Source organism: Corvus moneduloides, chromosome 1, assembly GCF_009650955.1.
Source record: "Corvus moneduloides isolate bCorMon1 chromosome 1, bCorMon1.pri, whole genome shotgun sequence".
NCBI lineage: Eukaryota > Metazoa > Chordata > Aves > Passeriformes > Corvidae > Corvus > Corvus moneduloides.
The window spans coordinates 47,233,918-47,261,511 of NC_045476.1; the positions used below are offsets into that span (position 1 = coordinate 47,233,918).

Sequence of the window (27,594 nt, forward strand, 5' to 3'; positions counted from 1 at the left end):
TCACCAAAGGAACAGTTGTGTTTATTCCATTACTTAACAGCTATTACCCAGATGAAATCATAACAGCCAATAAGAACCCATAAAATTATAATGCTTGAGAATACATTAACTTGTCTGAATTTAACCCCAAATTAATAACCTTTGAATATTCTCTTCCCATCTTCTCCACTGCAGTAGAACAGCTATAGCACTTAATCTTGTTATTGCTCTGGAAAGAATGGTGTGTTTTACTCAGCAGCACAAACCTGCCATCTGGCACATGAAGCATTGATGCAAAAACCTTGATGTCCCACAGCTTCTTATGTGCCTTTCATAACTCCTCTCGAATAAATTAATGAGCAGTGTGTAAGATGTCTTAAAGTCAAAACAGTCTTCTTTTAAACAGGGAAAGTTAAAATACTCAAACAGTAGGTAACATGGCCACTGATATTCAATGCTGATGTTTTCTTTAAACATAATTTCTTGTGAATTGTGTCTTTCTGCAGTCCAGGTTTTCAGAGTCATTTGATACCCTGTTTCCCAGATTAGCTATTCTGTAGATGTTTACACTGTAACATCCAGTGAAATGTGTAACAGTATTACAGACACCGGAGTGGCCAGTCAATGGTAATGATTGCAGATGGGAGGTTTTCACTCTAAGAGAAAAAAACAATCATGGCACCCTAACCAGAAATCAGAACCTCAGCACATAAAAGCTGTATGTATGTATACCTACATGTTTTTGTGCATGTCATGCACAATATTTGTGTCTTACTTCCCTTTTGTTTTTTTTTTCCTTGCAATAGTTTTCTATTCCATTCATTTCCATACTCCCAGTCAGGACCCCCAAAAACCAAACGATTAAATTTAAAGGAACAAAATCAGTTGAAATGAAAAGTGTTATTTTCCTGGTATAAAACATCTCACCAGATCACAACAAGCCTTTATCTTTGCAAGGCAGTTCTTTCACTCCTCATAGGACATAAACTACCATGGTACAGACTGCACTTACAGCCATTATTTCAAATGTGGGACCTAATCAGGCAGTGATGGGACAAACACACCTGAACCTCTAGGATATATGGATGTTCAACAATTTCTGTTAAGATACATACTCTGAACATATGGGCAGTTGTTTTCTGACTCAGTCAAATATCGGTGCTAGTCCTTTTCATACCATCGTCCATAGAGAGCAGCTGTCAGGAGGCCAGAAGATGTTCTATTTTTGCTTAGGAAATAGTAGTTGTTTTTCCAGCCCATGTGATCAGCAAAGTCCAAGGTAATACCAGATGTCAGCAGCAAAGGAAAGATGTAAGGGGTGCTCATATTTCCCCATAGCTGGAAATCTATCAGAGCAGTGGCATCTGTGACCTCCTGTCCACAAGTGCTAAAGCTGAGACCACCACACTTCACTAAGGCACAGGCCTGGACATAGTATGTGCCATGCACTGTATGGAGCCCATCAAAAACTCCCAAAGCATATAATTCATCAGTTAAAACAGCTCTCTGATAGTTTAAGTAACAACAAAGGGTATTGGCACAAACCTGGAGCTCTCCTTTTTCCCCCCATACAGGAACAAAAGTGAAGTTGTCATACATCATTTCTGCATAAAAGGAAGGAGGTGACTGTTCCTTTCCTTTTTCAGATACTCTGCCAGGAGTCTCTTCTTGCTCCTTAAAGCAAACTTCATCATCCAGTGAGGTGCTCCTAAAAGTCCTGCATGAGTCATGTAAGTTCTCTCTAAATCTTTCGTTACTCTCTAAATTGGTTCTATAATCTGCGCTAATCACAGGAATTTCTGCTACTATGAGCTTGCCACCGTAACTTTCCATGTTGTGGTAGATGAATGATTTGACTGGAGTGTATATGCCACTCCCTGTCATGCCCAAGGTAGGGTGGTGGATGTTGGCTGCTAAAATATTGACATTGAAAGCTGTTGCAAAAGCTTGTTGAAATTCTACAGCAGACAAAAGCGGGAGCTGGTTCATCCAGGCCGTTGGATAAACAATTTGCTTCAAATTGTATTGTCTGATGAGGTTCACTGCAGGCTCAAAAAAGAGTATATCAAAGCAAGTGAACATGCCAAACTTGCCAGCAAAAGGGGTGTCAAAGAATGCGTAGTCTGGCTCTGGAGGGGTGTCAAAAGCATATTCGAAGTACAGGTTGTGTTTGCGATACGTGGCCAGCAGCGTTCCGTCCGCGGCCAACGCCACGTTGGTGTTGAACTGGTACCTCCCGTCCGACGGGCACCGAGGATCCGTGCGCTCACACGGCTGCTTGGTCCCTAAGTTGGCCACAAGGAATATCTTGTTCTTCAGAGCCATGCAGCTCAGGCGCTGAACGACCTGGAAAAGAGTATGGAGAAATGTGAGCACTTCCGAATGTGGTGGAGTAAGTTTTACTTAAGCACCTATGACTTATTTAATACTTTCCAAATTATTATTTTCAACTGTGTTCAAAATTGAACACATTAGACCATATCTGTGAAATTTAAAAGCACTGATGATTTTGTGACAAAAGCTACTGGAACCAGTAGCTTTGTCGGCAGAAAGGTATTTCAGATGTTAATTTTAAAATAGCTCTGAAAAAAATTGTCTGAGTTTTATTTCCTTAGAAGGAAGTAAGTAAATAAATCTATTCCAGGGGTGTTAATTTTTAGAAACTTGTGACTGGTAGGAGCATCAATGGCTTTAAAACACTGCATGTGTGTGCCTGTAGAACAGCAAATGTCTAATAACGATCATCTGCACCTGGATGTTTTTACTATAAATTTTTAAAAAGCAATTACTCGCTATGACTTAGAGAAGCAGAGATGGAAAGGGATAGACCTTGCATATTACAGAAAATAAATAGAAAATGTTGCAGACCACAGTATTGCTGAGATAGTTCTTCCATATCGGAGTGCTATACCGAGACTGACATTACTACCATCTCCAAACAGCATTGTCTGAATGGCAAACTCAGTTCTTGCTTGCTTGGCCATGATCATTGGTAACAAAGATTCGTAGGCCAAATGGATCATTGTTTACAACTGCGATTCGTGTTTGCACACCAATTCTGCTCGGTAGGTACATGTAGGAACCCAGAGTGCCGAGAATTATTTCTCTGCCTGTTTTTAAGGGTTCTTACCCCCCTGAACAACACTGTTTTAGCCTCAAACCTTGGAAAAAACTGCCTATGATCAGACAAGAACTAGAAAATACAGTGGTGTGAATTAGGTGACAGACTACTATGTAAGATTGTCACAGGGTGAAAAATTTAGAGGTTTTGGGCTTCTCTTTGTAGTAAATAGATAAGAGCAAAAAATATCAAAATGGAGGATTGTTGTTGCTCTCCAAACCTTCTTCTTCTTCTACTACTACTCCATATTCCGCAGTAAAAGTAATTTGGGACGATTGGACAAAGAATTCCGCAGTTCCTGCCCGTGTTACTGAATAATTGGTAGGAAAGTAAAAATAATATACGTTTCTAGTAACCATTGGTTAAGTTATCTTTAAAAAGGCTGTGTAAATCTTGATAATTGGACTTCTCTCCTGCTTTCTGTGCTCTATGTTATGCCTGGGTCACGCTAGTGGCTCTGTTCCTCTGATAAGACTTAATAAACAACTAGCTGGCAGCACTGAAACTCCAGGAAAAGTCTGGGTTTATTCTTTGAAACTCCTTGCAAGGACTTTAAAATATTCTCTCCCATCAGGAGGGATTTGATTTATGGCACAGTTTAGTGTCAGGTACATGCATGATTTCTATCATTCTATTGAGTTCTGTAATGTTAATAAGAATTAACAGTCTGTATTTACAAAGCATGGTTATTTTCAATTCAGGTCCAGAACAGTTAATGACAATACTATTTTTGTAACAGCCAGGTCACCTCCAATGTAATCAGGCTTGGTTGGTGTCAAGCTGTGACTTCAATTACATTGTAGCAGGTAAGTCCCGTTACTTGTGCTAATGGTTGGACACGATTGCTGAGTCAGAATGCTGTGATGTCATTGAGTCATTCAACCCGAATAACAAGAATGCACCAAAAGTGAAGATTCTACTACGTTGTTTTATATAAAACAATGTTGTTCAAACTAAATTCACACACCATGTATCTTATGAGAGAGCAATTACCATTTCAGAGGTTGGGGAGGAGGAGATGACAAATCCAGATGGTTCACACACAACTAATTTCCTTGCATGTATGGATCTAAACCCTCCTCTGCTAAGAATGAAACTGGCAGAGCCTGAGCAGCCATGAAAACAGAATCTGGTACTAGGAGTTGTTAAATCTCTTGCTTACTTTCCTAAGCAAACCAACCTGAGCTATTTCCCACTTGGAGCACAAATGTAGCATTCAGTTATCCCACCCCTGCAGTCATCAGCCCTACATTTACCTCTGTGTCATTGAACAAATAGGGCTCTCTGCAGGGATTCCACTTCCCAGAGCGTGAATGCGGAACAAAATCCAAGTAAGGGTAAATGGAGCTTCTGGTGAAGTTGAAGCCATGGATTCCATCTTCAGGAAAAACAATGATCTGTGCCCCCTGTATGTAAAACAAAAACATGTTTTGTAGGCAAAGCAAAGGAAGAGAGGGGATCTCATGGCTAAAAAGAGCTAAAGAAAGTTAAGGATAACCCAATTATGTTCTGCCAATAATGTAGCTTGAAGATGTCTTTTCTTCGACTTCGTAGTAGGTGTAACTATGTAGTCGGTGTGTAACTATGTGTACAAAAAAACCACCTTATTTAACCTGACACATACCTTTATCTTGAAAAAGAATGCAAAAGAATGCATTTGGCATTATTTTAAGGGAATGCAAATAAGAGCATACTGCATCCAATTTCTTACCAAAGGTATTCTTCCTTCACAGGAGTAATGAGAATGTCATCATTCAGGTTAAACACTGATGATGTTAAAACTTGCCCTGATTTTTTTATCAGAATTATGCTATTTGCAGATACACTTTGTCAAAGGTGCTGCATCACTTAGTTCATTAGGTACAGGGTTGGACAGGGTACTGGCAGTGTTGACTACAGAAACAGCTTCACTGTGGAAGCAGTGCACAGTCTGGTAGAAATGTAGCCATGCCAGAGACTCTGCCTGAAGTTCATGGAGATCTGAAGCATTCCTTAAAATGAGGTGGATTCTTCTTAAATCAGACACAGCACCGGCCACTCAGATTCCTGTTAGTTTTCAAAAGTCAGCTCAAATGTGTTACCTATGTAATGGCTGCACAAAAATTACTGTTATGCTTCTGCCCAATCACCTGAACTTCTCAAAAAAAATTCACGTTTTCAAATTATATAGAAATAGTAATTATTCTCTCCCAGAACAATAGATCTGTGAAAATTGCAAGTCAATTCTCCTCTGTGTAGGGGCACTAACATTGCTTCCTGTCACTAGAACCAGCTTTGGGTTTTCTTGGGAGGGGAGGAAAGAGGGCTGTGTGTAAGAACAGCTGGCGATACTAGTCTCTCTCCTCTAAATATATTTAGACTGAGAACCATTCCATGGTGGGTAGGAGAAAGGAATGGAAAACTTTAGTTCCATAAAGTTGTTAAAGGCGGAACATTAATTTCCAAAGCATTTGACTTCCTTAGTTTTTAGGAACATTCAGGAATTTCCATTGAGAGCATTGGAATAAAACCAAACCCAAGACAGCTGCCAGTAAGACAAGCTTTCAAGGAAACCCTTCCATTTAAGAAAACAGAAAGGAACTAGGTATTCAGACCAAAATAGAAAATTAATTTCCCTATACTAAATAACTATATGTGTGTTTTTCCAAGCTTGGAATAGCCCGAGTCAGGCAGGATGCTAATTGGCCTGATTCCTTTTCAGAGCTGCTGGCAGGTCAGATCGTCTGAGAACCCAGACCATAGTTATGTATATAAATACGGCTTTAGTTGCCTGGGAACACAAAAGTGAAAGATTATCTCCAAATAGCACTCCCTCTATATACACCCAGGGCACGCACAAGTGCTGCCTGGAGCTGGGCCGTACCTGCCTGGCAGCAGCCAGCACCTGCTGCTCGTAGACGTCGAGGTTCCTGCCCATGAGCTCCAGCGCGGAGCGCCGCTCCACCAGCGCCGCCGGGGTCGGGCTCAGGATGGACTCGTGCTCGTACACCGCGGCCACGTAGTGCCCCTCCTGCCTCACTCTGCCTGAGACTGCTTGATAGAAGAGAAAGCAGATGGGCAGCTTCCAGCACAGTGCAACCATGGTGAATGCCATAAATCTAGAGAAGAAAACCAAACATGGGGGTGGGGGGAGCATGAGCAAAATATAATGCCAGGAATTTAAATTTACAATTAAATAAGGATGGTAACTGATGCTCTCAGCAGTGTGGTGTCTTTGAGTTCCTGAATGACCCTGTGCATGTTGTTTCTAAACCTTAAATCCATCTACACTGGTGCTTTAAATAACTGTCCTGTTCAAAAGTGTTTTAGCTTCATATATAGCTCTACTGATCTCCTTGCTTGGTTTCTCTCTATAATAAACATTCATTTATAGATTATTTCACCATATATCAAAACATCTTTGAGAAAAGTTTAAAGCAGTTCACAAATTTGCAGTTCCTCCCCCGTTTGGTGATGGGGGATATATTTAAAAGTAGCATTTCCTAAAATTACTTGGAGACTCTATTTAGTAGTCAAGCAGAAATAGGGCTTATTTTATCAATACTGAAAAAGATAATTGCCAAGAGAATTACACTAGACACTACTTCTGCATCTATCATATAAATGCATCTCCTAATGGATTATGAATTCACTGTATTCCAACACCACATATGAAATAGGCAAATATTTCTCCTACAGTGCAGCTTTTCTGAACATTTATAAAAATGTTGAGTGCAATTCAGATCCACATTCCTCCCGTACGATGCAGATCCATAAGGTTAAAAATATGTCCATAGTAACAACAATAAATCACAAATCCATACAAAACAGAGAAAATTTGCATTAGTTAGCTTTTCTTAGAAAAAAATTAAGAATTATTGAGTCTGGAAGGCTGGCGCACTCTCTGCAATATGGGCTCTGCATGTAACCCTCCCTTTGACATCCCAGGTTAGGAGAGGACTTAGGAACAAGGACTGACACAGTCACTGGTTGTGCAATGCTTCAGAAAGACTGTTGAAATGCCTTTTAATCCAGAATTATTCTCACTTGAGAATTCTGTATTTGTCACCACAGCGTCACTAGTATCATTAAAGAATTAAATCTCAAATATCAGTGAAGCTGGAGGAGCACGCAGGAGAGATCTACTGGTGCTGTATATTGATAGCTGTAAGTTCAGTTACTGACTTTTTAATTGTATTTGCTCTCTGGGAACTTGTATCCAAGAAAAAAAAATGTTCCAAAACACTCTTAGTGCCCTTCAGTCTTCATGATCTACAAATCCCTGAATTTTTCTAAAGCAAATACAGACTGACAGACACATGCATGAAGAGTCTTCTCTAGATCCCATTAGGAGTTCAGCAGGAGAAAAAGATCAATTCTAAACTAATCACAATCTTATTTTTATTCATGTTATATTAAATGTAGTTTTGTACCTAAAAAAAAGAAAGTCTATGGCAAGTTAACTGAAAATATCTCTTTGCTTGAATACCAGGATGAAAAGCAGCTAATAATAATCCTCAATACTGCTTTTTTTTCCTAAACACCAACTGTTTAGTACCTAAAAATGAACAAAAGGAAAAAGTATTTAGTAAGTACTATCTTAGTTTAAGGCACTTGTTTCCTTCTAGGAGCTCTACGTGCTATTTGCAACACTGGTTTGATAGCAGCACAATCCCATGTAGGACAGCAAAGTCATAACCTTGGTGCCCATGGTGGGCAGAAGAATTATTTTCTCAACCAAAAAGTCTTAACATGTAATAGTAACACTTCTAAGGGTAAAGCAGAAACTTAGCCATTCAACGCTGCTAAGCTCAACTACATATTCCTATTTCCTTGAGCTTTAATTAGCCAATGTGTCCAGGCATACATGCCTTCAAGGGTAAATTTATTTAAAGTGTGATAAAAACAGAATAAAACCTCGGCCTCCCTGCAATCAGATGGATTAGAGATACTGCATTTATATAAACAGTTTTGAAAAGTGATGTATGACAAGCTCTCCTTGCTATTCTGCAAGTCGAGGAAAGCATTCAGTACTTTTTGGGGGTGATTTGGCAATGCATGTCAAGAATAGAGGTGCCTCCTTGTCCTGTGCAGCTCAGCTTTGCAAATTAAATACCAAAGCACATGTGAAGATATAAAGCTGCAGCAGGAGGAGGGAGTTCAGGGGTGGGAAACCTCTCACAGTTAAGGAATGTACTGAAAATAAACAAGCTATGTTGCATTTCACTGACAAGACTCTCTTTTCTATTTCTTGTCACCCCTTCAAAGCCAAAATGCCTATTTAGGACAGGAATGGGTTCTAGTCAGCTCCTCCTTAATAAAGTTGTCAACTAAGATGTAATTAGAATTCATCATTACTAGTGATGGAGAAAGTTGGAGAGTTTCAGCTCATGAGATGGAATTGCTATGCATTAGAAAAACTGCCTTTTTTTTTAAGGCAAAACACACTAACAGAAAAAAATTAACAGGTAATGAGCTTCTACAAAATGTTGTATTTTACAAACATGCTTGGAGAGCTGTTACTTTTCTACCACGTTTCATTTCCTGGTGGTCAGAAACATTCAAAAGTACTAATCTGAATCTCTTACTCATTTAGATGCACAAGAGGTTTAGCACTGAACAAGCCCCTGCACAATCCCATCCAGCTGAACCTGGGCCAACCAAAATAACTAAAATAGTTCCTCTGAGTCCAACCCTGGGTTGTGATTACTGCTAGTCCTACAGATGATGGCTGAACACTTGTGTGAGTGCTCCCTAAAGCCTTTCCCCTGTCTGACAGCTTAAACAACAGGACTCTGCTATCTCATGGAGAGCCGTGACAAGCCCCAAGGCTGGGCTTGGGTGTATTGAACTTTCCAGCCAAAGTAAGGATACCAACAGGGTTTACTCAGCCCTTTGCCTGTTGATATTCCAAATATGTCTGACACATTCTGGATGTTTTTACTACTGGAAAGTGCTACACCATCCCGTAAATCCTTTCCTTGAAGAGAAGTTAATTTGCTTAGGATCTACAGAGCTGTCACCTCACCCAAACCATGACTTTAAATTTTCATGACCTGTAGTGCTTTATCATTTTACTTCCTTTTATGTCCCTTTCCTGTGATTTATGTGGTCTTTTGCCTGACAGACAGGCTTCAGTAGGATCATGTCATCCAAATACAAATATTTCATAGCAGTATTACTGTTCCGCAGCCACAATATTCCAGTTATAGTTCCACACAAAGGGTAAAAAGACTGGTGTTCAAGTTTGGATGCCAAGTTTTCCCCCCAGTCACATTGCAGACTGTTTTCCTATTCACCTTTTCAGAATCATCTAATCCCAGTGTGTTGTGAAGTAAAGCATCCAGTCACTCGCTTTTCAACAACTTTGGAAACTTAGAAGTCTGTCACCTGTCACCACACCTGGATGTATACACAGGGAAAAGCAACACATACCCTCCTTCTTCACACTTCTACACTCAGAAGAATCCAACAGATGTTGAAATAGCAGAGGCAGCACGGGTCCTCCTAAGTGGTTAATAGCAAATGCATGTTAAGCTATGCCTAACATATAGTATAGTAACAGAAATAGCAACATAAACAGTAGTAAGTAATAATAGTAACATAAACAGTAATGATTACTAGGCAAATATTCAATTGGCTATGGAAAAATAAAGTCTTTTTTAGGTTGAACGATATCCATGGATTGTGATGTTGCTGCAATTTTACTATGTATTATACAATGTATTTTAAAAACACATAAACTATAGTGAAATTTAAGGGGTTTTTCCACTGATCCCTCCTGTCTACTGCTTTTATTTGCCGCAATATATTACAGTATTTTACTATGCAGGTTTTGTAAAGGTTTTTTGCGATCTATGTCATCTGTGTTTCTTATCTATGGTTGTTTGTTGTTTGGCGAGTGAGGGCGCATGGAGCGCTGCTATCGTTAGTGGTTTGGCTGCACAAACCGAGGGCGGTGGCACGGACGAGCCGGAGCGTGGGGCAGGGACATGCTGTCACCCGTGTCACCTCAGCGACACGTGCCGGGACGGGCAGAGCCGAACCAAGGGGCGTGCGCCATCCTTCAGCGCGGATTTTGGGAGGGTGTCTCGCACTCCTCTGGCGCTTCCCCTGGTGAGCGCGGGCGTCGGGCACCGGCACCTCACACACAGGCCCGCACTTTGCCCCGCTCCGTTCGCCACCGCTGACCAACCCCACAAAGCCGGAGCGCTCGGGGGCGGCTACCCCGGGTACCGCGCGGCCCTGCGGCTCACGGAGGCCACCGGGGCCGCGGCCGGGCCTGCAGCGATCCCACCCTCCCCGCTCCGCATCGCTCCCGGCCAGCCCCGCTCCCGGCGGTACCCAGGCAGACCCTTCCCCATCCCGATCCTGACCCTGCCCCCGCTCCCGCCCCCCGCGAGCCTCACGCTGGCGGCCCGGCGCCTCCCGCCTCCTGATTGGCTGCCCGCTCTGGCCAATAGGAAGCTGTCCCGGTCTCCGCCCCGCGCCGCCCGCCGGAGGGGTCGGGGTGGGCAGCCTTGGGCCCGCCCCCTCCGCTGTCTGATTGGCCGGGCCGCCTGTCAGTCACTGCGCGCGACCTTCGGCCGGGGGCCCGGTCCGGCCCGGTCCGAGGGGCGGTGGCGGCGGGGTCGGGGCAGCGGGGCCGACATGGAGGGCGAGGCGGTCAGCGGGGCGCAGCTCATCGCCCAGGCCCTCAGGGCGCAAGTAAGAGCGCGGGGCGGGGACCGGCAGCCTGCAGGCCGGGACAGCGTGCAGCGAGCGAATGTGCGCGGCCGGTCTCACTCCGACCAGCGCCGCCGATCTCCCGGGGGCGGACGGAAGGGGCTGGCCCCGCCGCTCTGTGGGAGGGAGGGAAGGAAGGAGGTTCCGCCGCACAGCCCCGGGAACGGCCCGGCCCCGGTGCCGCCGGGGCAGCCCCGAGCTGCTGACCCCGGGGCGGCGTTCCCCAGGCCGGCACTGATTCCCTTCGTCTGCCGAGCCTGCCCCGTTCCCGAGCTCAGCCGATGCCCCCGTTACCACCAAGCAGTGCCGAGGGTCCTCTGCGGCTCTTGCCGTGACAGCTGGATGCGCCTCCTGCGCCTCCTTCACAGTGACGAAAACTCTTGTGTTGTCTCTAAACTCGAGATGCTGCTCACCTGGCACGGGTCATGAGAGAAGACTTTGCGTTTGGTCTGTGAAACATAGAAAAGTAGTTCAGTGGTAATCTTTCTCTCTGTGTTTCTGTGGGCACGGTACTATCCCAGCCATTTCTTGGGGCTTTTTTGCCGTTAATTTTCTGTCAAAGTGTAAAAGCACAAGGTGCCATGAGGCATTTTCAGAGTAGAGGAAGCTGACATACTCAGGAAAGTGACATAGCAGAGATATCCCAGGTAAGAACTGGTCAGTAGAAAGCACTAAACACACACTGACCGAGGTACTGAACCGTTGTCCCACTGCTTCTAGACCCCCAAAATCCAGGACTTTCACAACCACAGAGGGCTGAGCTGCAAACACTAGCTGATGCCAGCTCTTTATGCTTCCACAGTGACCTGTGAGCTTCTCTGGGATTATATACGTTGTTATATTTTGGTTTTAGACTGCCTGTGTAGTTAGCATGTCTGGGTTTGGCATGTGCTTATTAAAGCTGTCTTTTGGGAAAAAACAGTCTGACTTTTCTCAACATTTTTCTTTATAGAATATTGAATACATGTTTGGCATTGTTGGTATTCCAGTCACCGAAATCGCAATTGCAGCCCAGGCAGTTGGAATAAAATATGTGGGAATGAGAAACGAACAAGCTGTAAGTATATATCTGTAGTGGGACCAGCCCTTTCCTTAACTGTTTTACAATGGAATGAAACCCAGCTTAAGTTTTCTTACTAGAAAGAATGTGGTCTCTGAATGTTCCTTTAAAGAACCTGTACAAAAGCAGCCACTGTTATTTTGGAATAATGGTGCATTGGTTTGAGTATTTCTTTGTGCCCTTCTTTTCCCAGTTCTATTTTAAAGTGACCCCTCCAAAGGGAATTGCATCTTTAATTTAAAAATGCCATTCTCCAATAAGGGAGCAAAGATAGGAAAAAAAGAAAGCAAAAATAATTTAAAGACAGCATGTGATAGAGAAGAAAAATATTACCAAAGTCATCTCCTTCAAGTGATATATTTTCAGATTTTGTCTGCTAGGTTTTGAGATGCGCATCCAAGGCTTTTTGTTTTCTGTAGCTTTCTACACACTTCCCAATATTCTTCTTCCTTAATTTTTTTTACTATTTTCTTTTACTGATGTCTTCCCTTCCAAACTGGGACAATGTTATTGTTCCCACTCCAATTGGTAGTATTTTAATTCTTTTTAGGACTTTATTACCTACCTCTTTACTGTTTTTTTCCTTGTCTATGTGGTGTTCTTAAGTGCCCAACGAAGAAAGTTTTCTTGTTGATTGATAAACTTGTTCTGACAATTTAAATAACTATGGGTTTTTTTCCTTAAGTATGTTTCAAAAGCCCACAAAACAGCAAACCATAGAAAGTAATAATGCTTCCAAGTGCTCAAAATCAAACATGAACATATCTTTAGACTCTTATTTATGAATATTTCAACTTTATTGTGTACGTATCAGAAATTAGAGTCAAGCTCCTCAGCATTTTGGTGTTATGCTGCTAGTTCTGCATTTGTTTGGTTTCCCACAGTAGTAACTCTTTTAATCTCCGTAATTTCTTGGGTGGTCTGAGGTCGAAGATAATAACCTTGGGTTCGTACGTCATTTTCAAGAGCTGCTGCACAAGATGGGGAGCTGGCTGCTAGCTACTGAACTGGAGGCAGATGGACCAGCTGTTTTCCATACTTGGAGCTGGTCTACAGCAGTTGCCAGTTTTCCTTTATTTATGTAGTTAATAACCTTCTGGATAGTCCCAGTCCTCAACAAACTATTGTAACAGTAGTTCTCCTAAATCAGGTGGTTGTGAGCTGTATGGTTTTGCTCTGTAATCCTTACATTCTTATATTGGAATGTGAGCATTTAGGGGAATGTATGTCTCTATGGAAAATCTGTAACATTTGAAAGAGGCAAATGTATACAAACATGTTTAAAAGTTGTATTTGAGTCTAAAAAGGACTGGGAATTCAGCACAGTCTTTATGTTCCTGTAGGCCATTTAGCAAATATTCTAGTTTTAGCTGTGGTTACTAACATGATTAAAATTAATTACCTCATGTGTGTCTGTAATGAGCTTTGCACTGCCAAATGAGATGCTGTTCTATTTATTACTTTTTACTAGATGAAGGAGACAAGAAATGTTCTGCTGTGTAAATGATGAGCTGCTTTTGCTTAGTGGAATAAAAATCACGCAAATACTTGTTTTAAGGTCAAAATGTCAGGACTTCTCTTCTTTGGGGAGTGGAAAAGGATGAATGAAGATGAGAGTTTCTGTTTTTTCTTTATCCTCAGGGAGTAATAGAGTAATTGCTTAGCAGAGGAGAGGGTGAAAGGTTATATATAGTATATTCAAGATATACTCAATATTTTCATGTCATGGATTTAAATATCTCAGTTGTGTGGTCTGGCTGTGGAGGATGTGTATACAGTTGCTTCCTTTATTGGTGAAGGCAGCTGTATATGATATAAGATATATGGAAAATTAAGGGTTTTTTTCCAGGGGTTGAGTTTCTACCTCATTTCTAGGCCAGATGTAGCAAAAGGATTTCCCTGTAAAACTGGTAAAAGTTTAATTAGTAGTGTTCATAGGAAATAGGGCCCATAAGCAAGTTAAAGCACAAAACTCGTGATAAGATGATAACCAAGCAATGTACTTGTTGGTTGGCATCCTTATGTTCTTATTCCGCCCAGGATGGTGGTGGAGTCAGCATCCCTGGAGGTGTTCAGAAATGACTGGACATGGCACTTAGTGTCACGGACTAGTTGACAAGATGGTGATTGGACAGGTTGGACTCAATGATCTTGGAGGTCTTTTCCAACCTTAATGATTCTGTGAAAAGCTCGTAAAGCTGCAGACTAGAAACACCTGATTGAAGCATGAAGCTAAAAGTAGCACTACCAATGCCCATAAGCCAGTCTCCTGTAATATGGCATGAGTTTGCCAGAAGCAATTCAGCTGCATCCGTATGCCCTTTGAACAGTGAAAATTGTGTTGCAACTCCATGGGGTGTGTTTTTGTGTATCTGTCCCTGGGTAATTAGAGATTGCTGTGATTGCTTAGAAGACTGATAACCCAGATCAGTTCTAAACTTCAAAAAACCCCCTTTACTATATGGCTCTTTGTTAACAACACACATTGCTTAGGTTTAGTTCTTAATCTTTAATAATAATTATCACTACATATTCAAAGAAATTTCTTGATATTTGTATCCTAAGTTAGTTGTGAATATACAATATGCTGGAGCTGTTGCAGCTGTCAAGGGAATAGGGCTCGAGAACACTTTAGTAACGACAGCTGGAACCAAAGTGGGCATCTTATTGCCAGAGTACTCAATAATAACTAAAAAATCAAATCTCAGTTCAATTTACAAACAAAAGAGGTAGGTTCTAAGGCCAGAAGCTTACTTTAAAAAAATTACAGAATATTGCAAAATGATGTTTTTTCCCATTAAGTGTTAGAACTTGCTGATTTCAAGACAAGAGCAAGAAAATATGAGAGAGTGGGCAATGTCACATGTGAATTCTTGAGTTCTGTTGTCACCTGTAAACTTCTATTTCTGCTTGATCACATAGTGTCTTTTTACCAGGCAAAATTTACATCCAAATGTTCAATATCACTACAGGAATAGTATAAAAACATACTCTGCAATAACACTGCTGGTAAGGTATGCTAACACATGTTGTAGATGTCACTTTTGTCATTTTTATTCAAAACATGATTTTTCTTTAAATGTCAACATGGCTAAAGCAAAGTGTGGTACCAAAGTGGAATGAGAAGTATTTCAGCAGCACAGCTTGTAAAAGACAATCCCAAATTGTCTGATTATTGTCCCCAGTGTGAGATTTCAACCTTTTGCTTGATATCTGAAATACAGTGTTTCTGAAATACAATTCAGAATGGCTGGATTTCTGCTTCTTGTCTTTCTCTTGCAAGTCCCTCTTCCATGTTAGTCCAGAAGGCAGTGTAAAGCAGAAGTTTTAGGCATTGTTCTGCTCTTCTTCCCTGGTTTTAGTGGTTTTTTTTAATCTGGTTGATTTTTTTGTTTTTCGAATCCCAAATATTCCTAATGTAATATCTTGTGAAAACAGGAGCCTGAAATATGGAGAGAAGTGGAGAAGAGTCTTGAGATTTTTCAGAATCTTTATGTAGACATCTTATAATGGGAAGGGTGAGGTGGTGCTTTTACTTTTAAGCCCTGATAGTCAGGGAAGGATCTATAGCTACTTATTTTCGTTATTTTTGCTGAAAGTTGTGTACAAAATATCATGAAATGTATACATAATAATAATTGTATCATTAACGCCAATATTTTCAACAGGCCTGTTATGCTGCATCTGCTGTTGGATATTTGACTGGCAGGTATGTAAAGAGTCTGCAAAGCTGTTAAGAAATGCTCACTAGTTAAGAGTTACCATTTTTTATCTCATCACCTAGAATAACAAGTGTCTCTACCTGAATTAAAATGCAGTAAAATTTGCGTTGAATCAGATGCACTTCTTCCAGTGTGAGCTTTCTTCATTGGTAACTGCTGATAAAGTGCAGTTGAGAAAACTGCAAACGTAAGTTTACCAAATTGCATATAAGTGTTAGATGTTGGAGCAAATGTCATAGAAGAAGTCAGGAGCTGTGTTAGGATAAGCCTGTGTATGTTGCACACCTCTCTGTGGGTGGCACATAATTGTTCACTTGCTTTTCCAGTTGGATTGATACAGCTTCATAGTTTCTGATTTCCATGTCTATCTTTAGTCATTCGTACAAATTCCTAGCCATTCATGAATTCTGATGACATGAGTAAAACTTTAATATTCTATTTCAGCACCTTACTAATTTAGGTGATTATTTATTTGATGTTCCCTGTGCTCACTCTCCTTTTCTCTTTCTCTTTTTTTCTTTTTGTATTTTCTCTGTAGACCAGGAGTATGTCTTGTAGTGTCTGGTCCAGGTTTCTTACACGCCCTTGGTGGGATAGCAAATGCAACCATTAACTGCTGGTAATTTAACTGCATTTTCCCTTTAAAATTCCAATAATTGTGTGTTGTTATTTGTTTCAGATGTTGAGCTCCATGGTATTTAATATTTTACTTTTTTCCCCCTTCAGATAATGAGAAACAAATTCTTCCTTTATCAAGCTTAAAATTAATTTTGTTTTATTTTCTGTATTCTCATGGATAAAATTCTTCTTTTTGTCCTACCCCATTGTGTGTATATTGGGAAATCTATCAGTATAGCTGGTTGTATGGATGTGTTTGAAAAGGAAGTCAATATTAGTATGCTTTCATGATCATGGAGATCATCTTAAAGGTGTTTTCTAAATTGAAATTCATACTGCCTTTGAATTACTGTATTTCTTGTGTGAATAAATTGACAACTGCATTGTTAAAATCCCTATTTGCCCCCCCACGCAGACATTTAGAGCAGTAATTAAGTAGTGAATTAAATGAGGTACAGAGGGACAGTATGTACTCCTGTAAGCCTTCACGGAGGTGTGACAGCTTTACCTGGTCTGCCACTGAAAGCTGTTCAGAAAGCTGTACTGAGGTATTTTGGGAAGAAGCTGTAGCAATACCAAGCAGATGTGTTCACAGAACAGAATGATCCAGAGCAGTGTGATCTGGAACATTGAATTAGCAGTGGCTGATGGACGAGGGAAGCTCAGCAATGGGAATGCTAACAAATCAAGTCTGACATTTTGAAAAAAGACCTCTAGTGTTCGAACTCTTTTTTTTTTTTTTAATTGAGTTATTGACTAAAGTTTAGCTGTCACTATGTGACTTTGGACTAAAAAAGGAAGATCATATGGAAACCTTGCTTTTGAACAGTCATGGGTTTCGTTATAGGAAAGAAGTGTTCACGTCACTTATGGATTTGCAGGACACATTTTTGAGGGTAAAATACATTTTCAAGGGCAAAACCTCTTGATGTTTTCATGCTGCAAATTACCTGCCATGCTGCTGCCTCCTGTCCTGTCTCATTCTGAGCAAGGTTTTGTACCTCAGTCTGGCTATGACAATAGACTCCAAAGACAAGTGTGTGGTAGCTGGTAAGATTTGGAGTAAACACTAGCATGCTGAAGTACCATGCTCTTTCCTTGAAGTTGCAGTTAATTTTTTTTTCAGTTTACTGAAGTTCTTCTCTTGCACGTCCGTAAGACTTAGCATTATTAGTTTCATTATAGTCAATGTTCTTTCTGCCTCAGTGTTGTTTTTCACTCGCTTTATAAGCACTGCTCTTCAAAATGTTTACAATATTGTTACAGTAGTACAATGATTTCCTTGAGGGAAAAACTTCTTTCTAGTTAGAATTATGTAAAATTTCAAGAGCAGAACTAAATCTTTTCAAGATATAGCTGTTGGAGTTGGCTTTCTAAACAGTAGACCAGTTTTGTAATTGTATTTCATTATTGGGAAGTAGTAGTTACTTTGTTCATTAAAACATTTAAATAAATTTGGAAAAGGCAAGTGAGAGGAACATAGGTTTTGTCACTGTCAAACAGTCTTGTTATATATGGATAGTGATAATCATTTTGCTGAGGAGAGAGAATAAGCAGAATAAAATGTGTAGAGGGATCACCAAGTGCATTTTTCCCATAACGACTTTTCACAGAGGTAAGATACAGCCGGAAGTTCTCATTTCGCTGTGCCAGGGGATTAGAACTGAGATTTTTTGATTTATGGCTGAGAAATGGCCTGGTTATGAAGCTTGGATCTAGATACACATATCCCCAAGTCTTACGGGTGATTAAATTTAGGATTATGCATGGAACACTCTGTAAGTGTTTCAGCTTGATACATTATAGAGATAAATGCAGTCAAAGGAAAGGCTGTATCTGAAGAGAAATTGTTTAAGAGAAAAAGCCTAGAAAGCTATTGACCCAATATTTCAATATAGTGCAGATGAATAAGCAGATTGATAAAACATCTTTCTTCTGTTGACTCAGCATTTAGCATTTTAAGGAGTTTGACCTACAATTTGAATAAAAGACAGGTTTTCATTCACCGTAGGAAAATTATTTCTTGTATTTTGTGGAAATTACAATAAAAATGTGCTCCTGTGGAATGTATAATCCTCACTGTAAACTAAAACTGCTTTCCTCACATAGCCGTGAACTAATTTAAGATCAGGACTGCTTGCAAGCATGTTAATTTTTTGTTCAATTCTTTGGGTTTTGGGATTTTTTTTCTAAGAACAAAATGCAGGGAGTTGTTCTCTCAGCCAGCTAACTTCTGCTGTGTTCCAAATTGTATACAAGGAAAACGTAATCTTTTTGAAAAATTGTATCCTAGCTTGTTTCTTAGTTCTAGTGCATGTTATAATACCCTTTATAAACACAAGTCTTAATACTTTTTAGACAGTCAATGCTTTTTAACTTCTTATTAGATGTTTTCATTCCCTCAAACCACCGTGTAACCTATATTATCAAACTTGAATGAAAATTGCCTGCCATGTGATTTGGTTTTAGGGCTTCTATGGTGCAAGTCACTTAATATGGCCAAGTTGTCCTAAAGCTGGTGACCCAAAAGCTGCTGGGGAGCCTACCAGCTGACACTCTGATATTTAGAATCCATTTCTGTATTCTGTATGTATTCCTGTAGAGATGTGTGGATGCTAATGGTGCACAGCACACCAAGAGCAGTAGGATTTGATTGTAAGGAGAGTTTACAGGTGTGATTGCAATTATAAAAAAAAATATATATGTATGCTTATGGGGTTTTTTTGTTTGTTTTTTTAATATACTTTTCTAGGCCTTTGATTGTTATTGGAGGTTCTTCTGACAGAAATCAGGAAACCATGGGGGCTTTCCAAGAATTCCCACAGGTACACAGACACACAACTTTCTACAGGAAGGTTTCAGTTAAATGATTGTTGTTTCTTCATTATTGTAGGAAAAACAATCCCTAACACTAACATTTCCTAGCAGATCTTATAATGCTGTTGATTTGCTCCATCTACTGGTTGACATTGTGTAAATACAGCAGATTGCCTGGAATGTCTTTGTCCCTACTTATGTTAGAACTCATACTCTGTTTTAGGTTCTCAGCTAGTATAAATTACCTTAGTTTGTTCTGAGATGGACAAAAGCAAAATGTCCAAGAAAAGAAACCAATTTGTGGGGAAGGAAAAAAAACCCCAAAAACTTGAGTACTCGGAGGAAGGAGTATGGTTTTGACAGTTTTCAGCAGCTGCTGCTGCATTTTTCTGTGGGGAAGTTTTCACCTTGTTGTTTTTCATCTGGTATTTCTTTCATTTTACTCATATTGAAATGAGATGGAAATGAGCAAATCACTTCGATAAATCAGCATAATGGTTTTTTGCTTTTATTCAGGTTGAAGCTGGCAGGCTGTACAACAAGCTCTCTGTCCGCCCAAGCAGCCTGGAAGTTATTCCTGCTGTTATTGAAAAGGTAGGAAAAAATACAAAATTAACAACAGAACATCAGGTAACTGTCTCCTGTTTTAAATTTTGAGGGCTTATTTTTGTATAGTTGTTACTCTAAGTAATTTGCTCTGGCAGATGTGAGGTGGTGGTTGATTGAGTAAATTAACAATTGGGGAGGTTCTGCCTTATGAACAATGCTATGGAATAGGCTAGAAATAGATTCTAATCCAATCTGATGCTTACTGATCCCTGCAGTGGTTTTTGTTAGCTTCAGACAGAGTTGGAAAATTTTTGTGAAATAAATGCTTTTAGGGAGAGATGCAGTAACTAGAAATGTAATGCTTCAACTTTTTTACCACTGTCATGTGAAGGAGGTTTGGAGGGGGGGCAGTGGAGATGGTTGTGTTTGGGGTTTGAGTTTGGTTGTTGCTTTGTTGGGTTTTTTTGAGAGTGAGAGAAAACACATCCTTATCTCAATGCTTTAGAGAGGATTAGAGAAGTCTCTTGGTACTGCTGTAGCAGCCCTTCAGCCATGTCAGCCCAAATTCTGCGTACAGTCATACTGTTTCCAGAAGTGCAAATTCAGCAGAGCATCTACCTGCAATAGAAGAACTGGAATCAAAAGTAATAGAAAATGGAGGCATTGGTTATCTTGGTTTTACTCTGTTTGTGCTACTTTAAGTAGAATTCGGCATGAATGTTTAATTTTGTGTCTCCAAACATAACAGCTGATAATGCAATTATCTCACTGTAAATTAAACAAAGAATTTAATACCGTACATCTGCTGAAAGGCCCTGGCTGGTGTATAAGGGAAAGTATAAATAGGTATCAAAACTTCAATTTATGGGTATAAATCAAGCCATGGAAAATGTAAATAGTATCAAGACTTGAATTTATTGATGTAAATCAACTCATGGAAACTTCCCCTGTGATGAATCAGCAATATGAAACTGTGTACCTTGTCTGCCTACAGAAGAGTTTTCTTGCTTTTTTGAATATAAATATTTTTAAAATCCTGTCAAACAGTGATTAAAACTTTGACTGTATGTTTCCTAGGCTGTAAGAACCAGTATGTATGGTCGTCCAGGTTCCTGCTATATTGACATACCTGGGGATTTTGTGAATCTTCAGGTGAATAAGAGCTCTGTCAAGTGCGTAAGGATTATGTTCATTATTTTTCAAGTCACTGAACAAAAGAAAATTCATTTATAGGTTAATTTCATATTTTCCTAAAACAAGAAAATCCAGCTTTTAAATGTAACATTCTATCATAACATGATATACAGATTATAGTTTGTAATGAAATGTGCAAAAAAAGAGTTAATATGGTAGTATAACAATGTTACTCTGTAAATCCCTGAAACAACACTACCTACAAGATTAAAGAAACAAGGAGGGAAAACTTCAAAGCCTGTTTTAAAAAAATATATCCTGTTCTAATAAATGCTGTAAGATGGTGTGTAGCAACTGCAGTTTTATGCTAAACAATAGGTTTTGTCTTTCAACATTTCTTGTTTTGGAATTTTTAAAGAGCATCTTTTGTTTTGCTTGGCTTCAGGTACGTGGAATGCTGCCTGCCACCTCCCATCAGCATGGCTGAGCACTCTGCTGTATCAAAAGCAGCCTCTGTCATTGCTCTTTCCAAGCAGCCTCTGCTCATCGTTGGCAAAGGTAGAATGATCTGATGTAGCTTTGAACTGTGCACGTTCAGGACAAGAACAGTGACTGCTTTTCCCCAGAAGTGTTACCCGTCTTCTTTTTAGTCAAACAAAGAAACCAACCAACCGGTAGTTAAAACACAAAATTCTTTGGAATTTAACATTAAAATCTGCTCTGGTTTTAGACTATTTTTGTTTTCTGTTCTGTAATGGTTTATTTTTCATTTAGTTTAAAGAAAAATCGATTGATAAAATACAAGTTTGTGTAGAAAAAAATCAGATAACTGTTGTCTTTAATCCTAGAGCCAATACCAAGGGATCACTTCCAAAATTCCTGACAACTTAAATTCTGTTAAAGAAATTATATTCCCTGTCTGGTGTTCTGCCATATATAGCAAGAATCAGAGTAGCCAGAGGTCATTTTTCTATGGATTCTTACTAAAAGTGCCAGCCTACCTGTGTTGGGATATAAAGCAACACAGCAGGTATTGCTGCTGTTGATGTTTTACAGACTCTTCATTGTACCCTGCCAGTGTAATCAGTTCCTGGAAATGGAGGGTAATTATTCTCTGTGCTGGTTCACTTCTTTTTTGCCTCCTTGTGGAATGTTAGCCAGTGCAGTGGTGTTTTTGTTGAAGATACAGGTCAGCTAGGAACAGAATTAAAATAACCAGCTCATTTAACCCAGCCTGTTTTCCTGCAGATGTGGGGAATGATCTCTATCTATGTTTAATTAGGGAGTGCAATGATTGAAATGAGATGGATCTTATGATTGATTAGGTAATGAAATTGAAAACAGAAGGTAAATCTGGAGAGGTTATGGGGTTTTTTTTCTCCCTGGCTGAATACACATGAACAAAAGGGTGTTCTTTGAAAGTGAAAGGTGGAAAACTCAAAAAAATAGATCTGTGTTTTGTTGATGTCAGCAACTGAGAATCCACTCAACAAATGTATCTGGACTTTGTGCTATATATTGTTGTATGCAGAATTTTTGGAAGATTTACAAAAGTATATTCTTCAGGATTTAAGACTCACAGACTCAAGCCATTACACAAGGACTAGTCAGTTTTTCCAGGTTGTCTGGGCAAGCTTAATTCAGCAGCCATACACTGCTGCAGCATCACAGGAAACGTGTGCACAAACACATACCTTTGCAAGGACTTCTTTGTGCTTCTCTCTTTTCACTAAAGGCTTATGGAAGACTCTTCAGGCAGGTTGTTATGGAGCATGTGGTACAGCAGCATGCAGGGGGTAAGCAAGAAATGGCATAACACAACATAAAGATCATCTTGTGTTGCTGCTGCAGAAGTCTTTGTCCAATAATACCAAACTTCATCCACTAAAAAATGGTCATTTTAAATAAACAAGATCTCCTATTTTTCCCTGCCCTGCTTCATAAAGATAGATAAAATAGTTCAGTTGAAGTCTTACAAAAAAACCAACCGAACAAAACTTTTTGTCAAAAATATGTGAAATTTTAACCCCAGATATCTATGGCTTGGCATGTTAAGTTTTGAGTTCCTCAGAATGAAAAATAACAGGCAGCTTTCATTATGGGAAACAGTACTCTTTCTGCCACTAATGTAATCAGCTTAATTGAAGTTCAAGCAAATACAGTTGGTTTCTGTAGTATTAAGCAGTCTCTTTCATTTCATTCAGGTGCTGCTTATTCACATGCTGAAAACAACATCAGAAAGTTGGTGGAGCTTTGTGGACTGCCTTTTTTGCCTACACCTATGGCAAAAGGAGTAGTTCCTGATAACCATCCAAACTGTGTAGCTGCAGCAAGATCAATGTAAATATAAAGCAAGGCTTCTAATCCTAACAACTGAGAAACAAGTAGGAATTTTGGTGGGCTGCAGATGCCAGGGAAGAGAAAATTCGTACCACAGGCATTTTTTCAACCATGTTTTACACCTCACTGTGGAGCACTGAAGATCTCACGGGGAAAGGGACAGCAGATTTAAGTGGATCACTTAGAATGCTGACCAGGAAGATACTTTGTCTGAGATATATAATATTGTGTAACTGTGAAACCTATGGCAAGTAGATGCATCAATGTTGCTAGTGTGTATTTCATAACATAAAATAGAGCTGGCAAACAGTTTATGTTAAACATTTAACTTTGTGCACTAGACAAACTACTTTTTACTTTAACACCATAAACAGAAGCTTGAACTGCCCATGTTGCAGTCGAGGTTTTGCCAGCTATTGTCTCTGTGTGGTGTTTGCAATACCCTGTCATTAAACTGCACTTTATTCCTAAAGAAAAGTAAGGTATTTCGAACTACACTGAAAGACTATGTTTAAAGTAATTTTTAAAAGGGTTTTTTTGCCTTTTGGCAAAATTAATTTGAATGGACTCTAAGAACTCTACTATGTATGAATATGCACAGAGTCAGCTTGCAGATGAAGCGTTTATATACCCTGAGATTAAAATGCTGTCCATTGCTGAGCGTCTTAGCTTTATCACTGTTAAGCATGCTGCTAGGAAGAATGGGGAATAAAAGAATGTACCAAATATTGTCTGCCCATCTGAAAGATAAATTAATGGGAGACTAAACTGAGAGGCCCACAACCATCTTAATTTTGGCACCCACTGTTGCCAGTGTCACAATAATAAGTCTTTTGCTTTAACCTCAGCATCATTCTAGAATTTTGTTGGTCTCCTAATGTAATGATTCCTTTCCTAAATACAATGTAATAGGAAAAGAGTAATTACTTTTCTTCTTAAGTTCCTTAACTCAAGAATGGCTTGGTGATTGGCTGTATAAAAGGATACAGGGTTTTGGGGGCTAAGCAGGCATTTTAGAGGAAGGAATGTATATTCTGGGGTTTGCTGCGGTGGTTAGGATTGCTTCTAATTTTACAAAGACTATTAAATGTAATAGTGATTCCTTCTTATCTGGTTCTGTCATTTCCCTTTATTAGGGCATTACAGCATGCTGATGTAATCATCTTGCTTGGTGCAAGGTTGAATTGGATTTTGCATTTTGGTCTTCCACCAAGGTATCGACAGGACGTAAAGGTTATTCAGGTAAGCAGGAAAATTATTATCACTTAATGAAGTCTTCTGTGTTCTAGCATTGCCTAGAGAAATTATTGTAAATTATTTTGGTAATGTATTTCATGTGGCAAATACTGCCATATGGGCAGTGCAGTATGGTGCATATAGTTATGGTAATTATCAAACAATACTTATGATTTCTTTAATTATTGTTTTTACTTCCTTATTTTTTTATAAGAATGCTTACAGTATTGTTCCTAGTATCAAGAGCTTGGTGCTGCTTTAATGAGGAGGGCAGACACTTCTATGCAGTTGACTAATACAGGGTTAGACTTATGATACTGTTGTGATCTTTGGAGCATTGGAATTTCTATGATTGAAAGAAAACTGTCTTTGAAATTGTGGAATCTTTCATACTGCTCTCTTGGCTGAATTTTTCTGAAGAATAATTGCTTTCAGATCCTGAGTCAGTCATAATGTAAGAGCTCAGTCACTTGGAAAGTTAATGAAATAAGAGGAAGAAAGGCTATTTAACTAATTAATGTATTTGACAATCTGCCAGCTCTTAGAAAGAGAAGTCTTTAAATTGTGTCCTTAAAATCTCCTCCCCAGGAGTCCATGGTCAAATAGTAGTAGTTGATCCAACATGCTGGCTGTCCTGCTTACACTGACCTGGAACATGATCAAAAGTTCCAAACTTTGCAGTAGCATTAATTTTTAAACTAAATTTTTACAAATACACATGCTATTTTTGCAAATATTATTTTTTAAAATAATACATATTTTATGTTTCCTCTTTCTAAAAAATTTAAATAAATTTTTTTTCCTCTTACTTCAAGTAATTTTTTTTCACTATCAGAGATTAATATTAAAATACTAAGTCAGTTCATAGTCTGTGTGACCTGATCAAAAGTAACAGTTTATGGACCTTAGAGGGCTCATGCATCACTGATAAAGAAATTTGCTTCAGTAGTTGCAACTTACTTTTCGGTTTCTTCATGCTAGCTAAATTCTTACTGTCAAGTAGCATACACACAGTTTTCTCAGTGAGAAAATTGCTGCTTTGTATAGACTTTAAGGGTATACCTAAGCCTAGATTTTTAGCTCTCATATAATTATCATTTTATTCACCACCTTCTCCTTAATGTTGTAATAAAGTTCCATAGTGTCTGTGAGAGCTTGAAAGAAGCAAGCAGTCAATTTTAAGGATATATATGAATTTTTAATAAAATAGGTATATAACACAGGGTTTTACTTTATATAAAGGATTTCCTGATGTCATGTGAAGGAAAGGCAAAGGAAGCTATCTGTACAGCCAAAACAAGGTATGAAGACAATGTTAGACATGTATGTATGTTAAGCCATGTTCCTCTCTTGAACTGAAAAAAAAAGTTCTCTTTAATATCCATGAGTTAATTGTGGTCTTTCTTTTTGAAATACAGATTGATATTTGTGCAGAAGAACTGGGGAATAATGTAATGCCAGCTGCAACTTTATTAGGTGACATAAACGCCGTGACTCAACAGGTAACGTAATGTCCCGTGTCCTCTGGTTTTGACTTCAATTTCCTCTGATTCATATAAAGTAAATTGCCCGTTAAAAATAAAAAAAGCCCAGCTGTTCAAGAAAAACCATTTTTCAGGCAGTATATTCATGCTATATCCAGTATATCCAGTCTATTCTCAAATGGTATGTTCAAGATTCTGATTAGTGTTACTGTGATTGTGCTGGGATCATTCTTGATAATGTTATTCTAGATGCTTTTGTTGTCTTTTAAACATGTTGAAAGACCCCTCTATACCATTTCAATATTGTTCCAGCTCTTAGAAGAATTCAGCAAAAGATCATGGAAATATTCTTTGAATTCAGAGTGGTGGAAGAAGCTAAGAGGGAAAATAAAGAACAATGAGGAAAGATCGAAGGTAGTGTGACATTAAAGAAATTAAAGGGTTTCTTACTGTAACAGGCACTGATTGTGCCTGTCATAGTCATTTTTGTCAGTTTTGTAACTGGTCTATATCCAACCTCCTCAATTATTTCTCAGTTATATCACCCAGACTTTGAAATTCTAGTACAGGCTTATTCTTCTTAGGCTTAGGAACTATAAGCATTATAGTTAAAGTATTCTACGCTTTTGTGTAAATTCAAACTGTGTGGAAGTCATTAAACTTTGGGATTGGATTCTTAAAGCCATTAGTAGAAGACCACATCCAGAGCTGCTGTATTATGGGCAGTGACTTCTAAGCAATGGAGAGATACTCCAAGTACTCCAAGTGGAAGCTGGCTTAGGTGAACATGCATTCTTAATTTTCTTCTAGTTGTAATCACTGTTTGTAACTGTTCAGTTTAGGAATGCTGGTCTAGGTTTAATCTATGTTAAAAGCAAATAGCTGTTAAGACCAAGAGACCACAGATGGTTGGTATATACCTAACTTTATGTAACTCATATCCTGCAACTTCAGATGCATGTTTTCAAGACTGAGATCAAAAATAAATTCATTCTAGCAGGTTGCTCTTTTGAATTATCTCCCAGCTCACTTAGGGTTGTCAATCGTCAAACATGGGTGCAGAAAAATTTCATGTGCCTCTTGGGTTAAACTGAGTTTTAATAGCTTCTGCTAGCAATAGGCCATTGAAGAGTTGCTGAACTTGTTGATAGCCTTTGATAAATATGTTGTGTCACCAGGATAGATACAGAAGGAGTGACCTTGGTACAGTGTGTGGAAAAACCAAATACTCCAGCCTTACCTAGCAGAGTGTATTTTGATTTCCGTCATTATTATTTAGGTGTCTCTGTTTAGCACCTTATTATAAATTCTATTCATGGGAATTACTAATATCTTTTATTTTTAAGGAATTAGCATTACAGAAATCTCTGCCTATGAATTATTATACAGTCTTTCATCACATCAGAGAACTGATACCCAAGGACTGCATTTTAGTAAGTGAGGGAGCAAACACCATGGACATTGGACGAACTATGCTTCCAAATTTCTATCCCCGTCAAAGGTGTGGTATCTTTTATACTGTGCTGACTTAACAGGCTACATTTATGCATAAATGTTTTCATTTAGCTAAGAAGTATAATGGTCTGGAAAACAGAAGTTTAATATGCTGAGAGAGGGGTTAAGGAAAGTTTTCCACTCACATACTGATGTCCTGTCATAGATTTTAACAATTCTCTGCGTGCTCTGCAGCAGAATGGTGATAGTTGCTCTCTCTCGTGGAAAGTGAATGATGAGCATCATGTTCATTCCTTGACCTAGATGTTTGTTTCTGTGTTCAGAGTCTGTGGTAAATATTGATGAAAAATAAAAACAATCATTGAGATTCTCATG

At 39.2% G+C, this 27,594-nt stretch overlaps 2 protein-coding genes across 10 annotated transcripts in view; one reads left to right on the forward strand and one right to left on the reverse strand.

Annotated features, from left to right (window-relative positions):
* Positions 1-11,236, reverse strand: BTD (biotinidase). 7 transcript variants are annotated; one of them, XM_032108791.1, is made up of 5 exons: positions 11,218-11,236; positions 9,515-9,586; positions 5,964-6,198; positions 4,357-4,506; positions 1-2,325 (listed from the first exon to the last, which is right to left on the reverse strand). In XM_032108791.1, the coding sequence occupies exons 3-5, from the start codon at positions 6,192-6,194 to the stop codon at positions 1,141-1,143; spliced, it is 1,566 nt and encodes a 521-aa protein (XP_031964682.1). In that variant the 5' UTR covers positions 6,195-6,198; positions 9,515-9,586; positions 11,218-11,236; the 3' UTR covers positions 1-1,140. The 7 variants fall into 7 exon arrangements, with proteins under 7 accessions (XP_031964682.1, XP_031964656.1, XP_031964665.1 ...); XM_032108765.1 differs by lacking the exon at positions 11,218-11,236 and adding an exon at positions 11,099-11,195; XM_032108774.1 differs by lacking the exon at positions 11,218-11,236 and adding an exon at positions 11,102-11,191.
* Positions 10,640-27,594, forward strand: part of HACL1 (2-hydroxyacyl-CoA lyase 1) — a 21,563-nt gene continuing 4,608 nt past the window's right edge. The window contains exons 1-13 of one of the 3 annotated variants that reach the window (XM_032108718.1): positions 10,640-10,786; positions 11,757-11,861; positions 15,533-15,573; positions 16,125-16,205; positions 18,957-19,029; positions 19,538-19,615; positions 20,648-20,742; positions 21,150-21,262; positions 22,909-23,044; positions 24,181-24,286; positions 25,699-25,782; positions 26,077-26,178; positions 27,111-27,265. In XM_032108718.1, coding sequence (XP_031964609.1) covers positions 10,730-10,786; positions 11,757-11,861; positions 15,533-15,573; positions 16,125-16,205; positions 18,957-19,029; positions 19,538-19,615; positions 20,648-20,742; positions 21,150-21,262; positions 22,909-23,044; positions 24,181-24,286; positions 25,699-25,782; positions 26,077-26,178; positions 27,111-27,265 — 1,226 coding nt within the window. In that variant the 5' untranslated portion in view covers positions 10,640-10,729. Of the gene's footprint in view, positions 10,787-11,164; positions 11,282-11,756; positions 11,862-15,532; positions 15,574-16,124; positions 16,206-18,956; positions 19,030-19,537; positions 19,616-20,647; positions 20,743-21,149; positions 21,263-22,908; positions 23,045-24,180; positions 24,287-25,698; positions 25,783-26,076; positions 26,179-27,110; positions 27,266-27,594 lie in introns of those variants that run through there. The other 2 variants (XM_032108733.1, XM_032108725.1) reach the window with 2 other exon arrangements.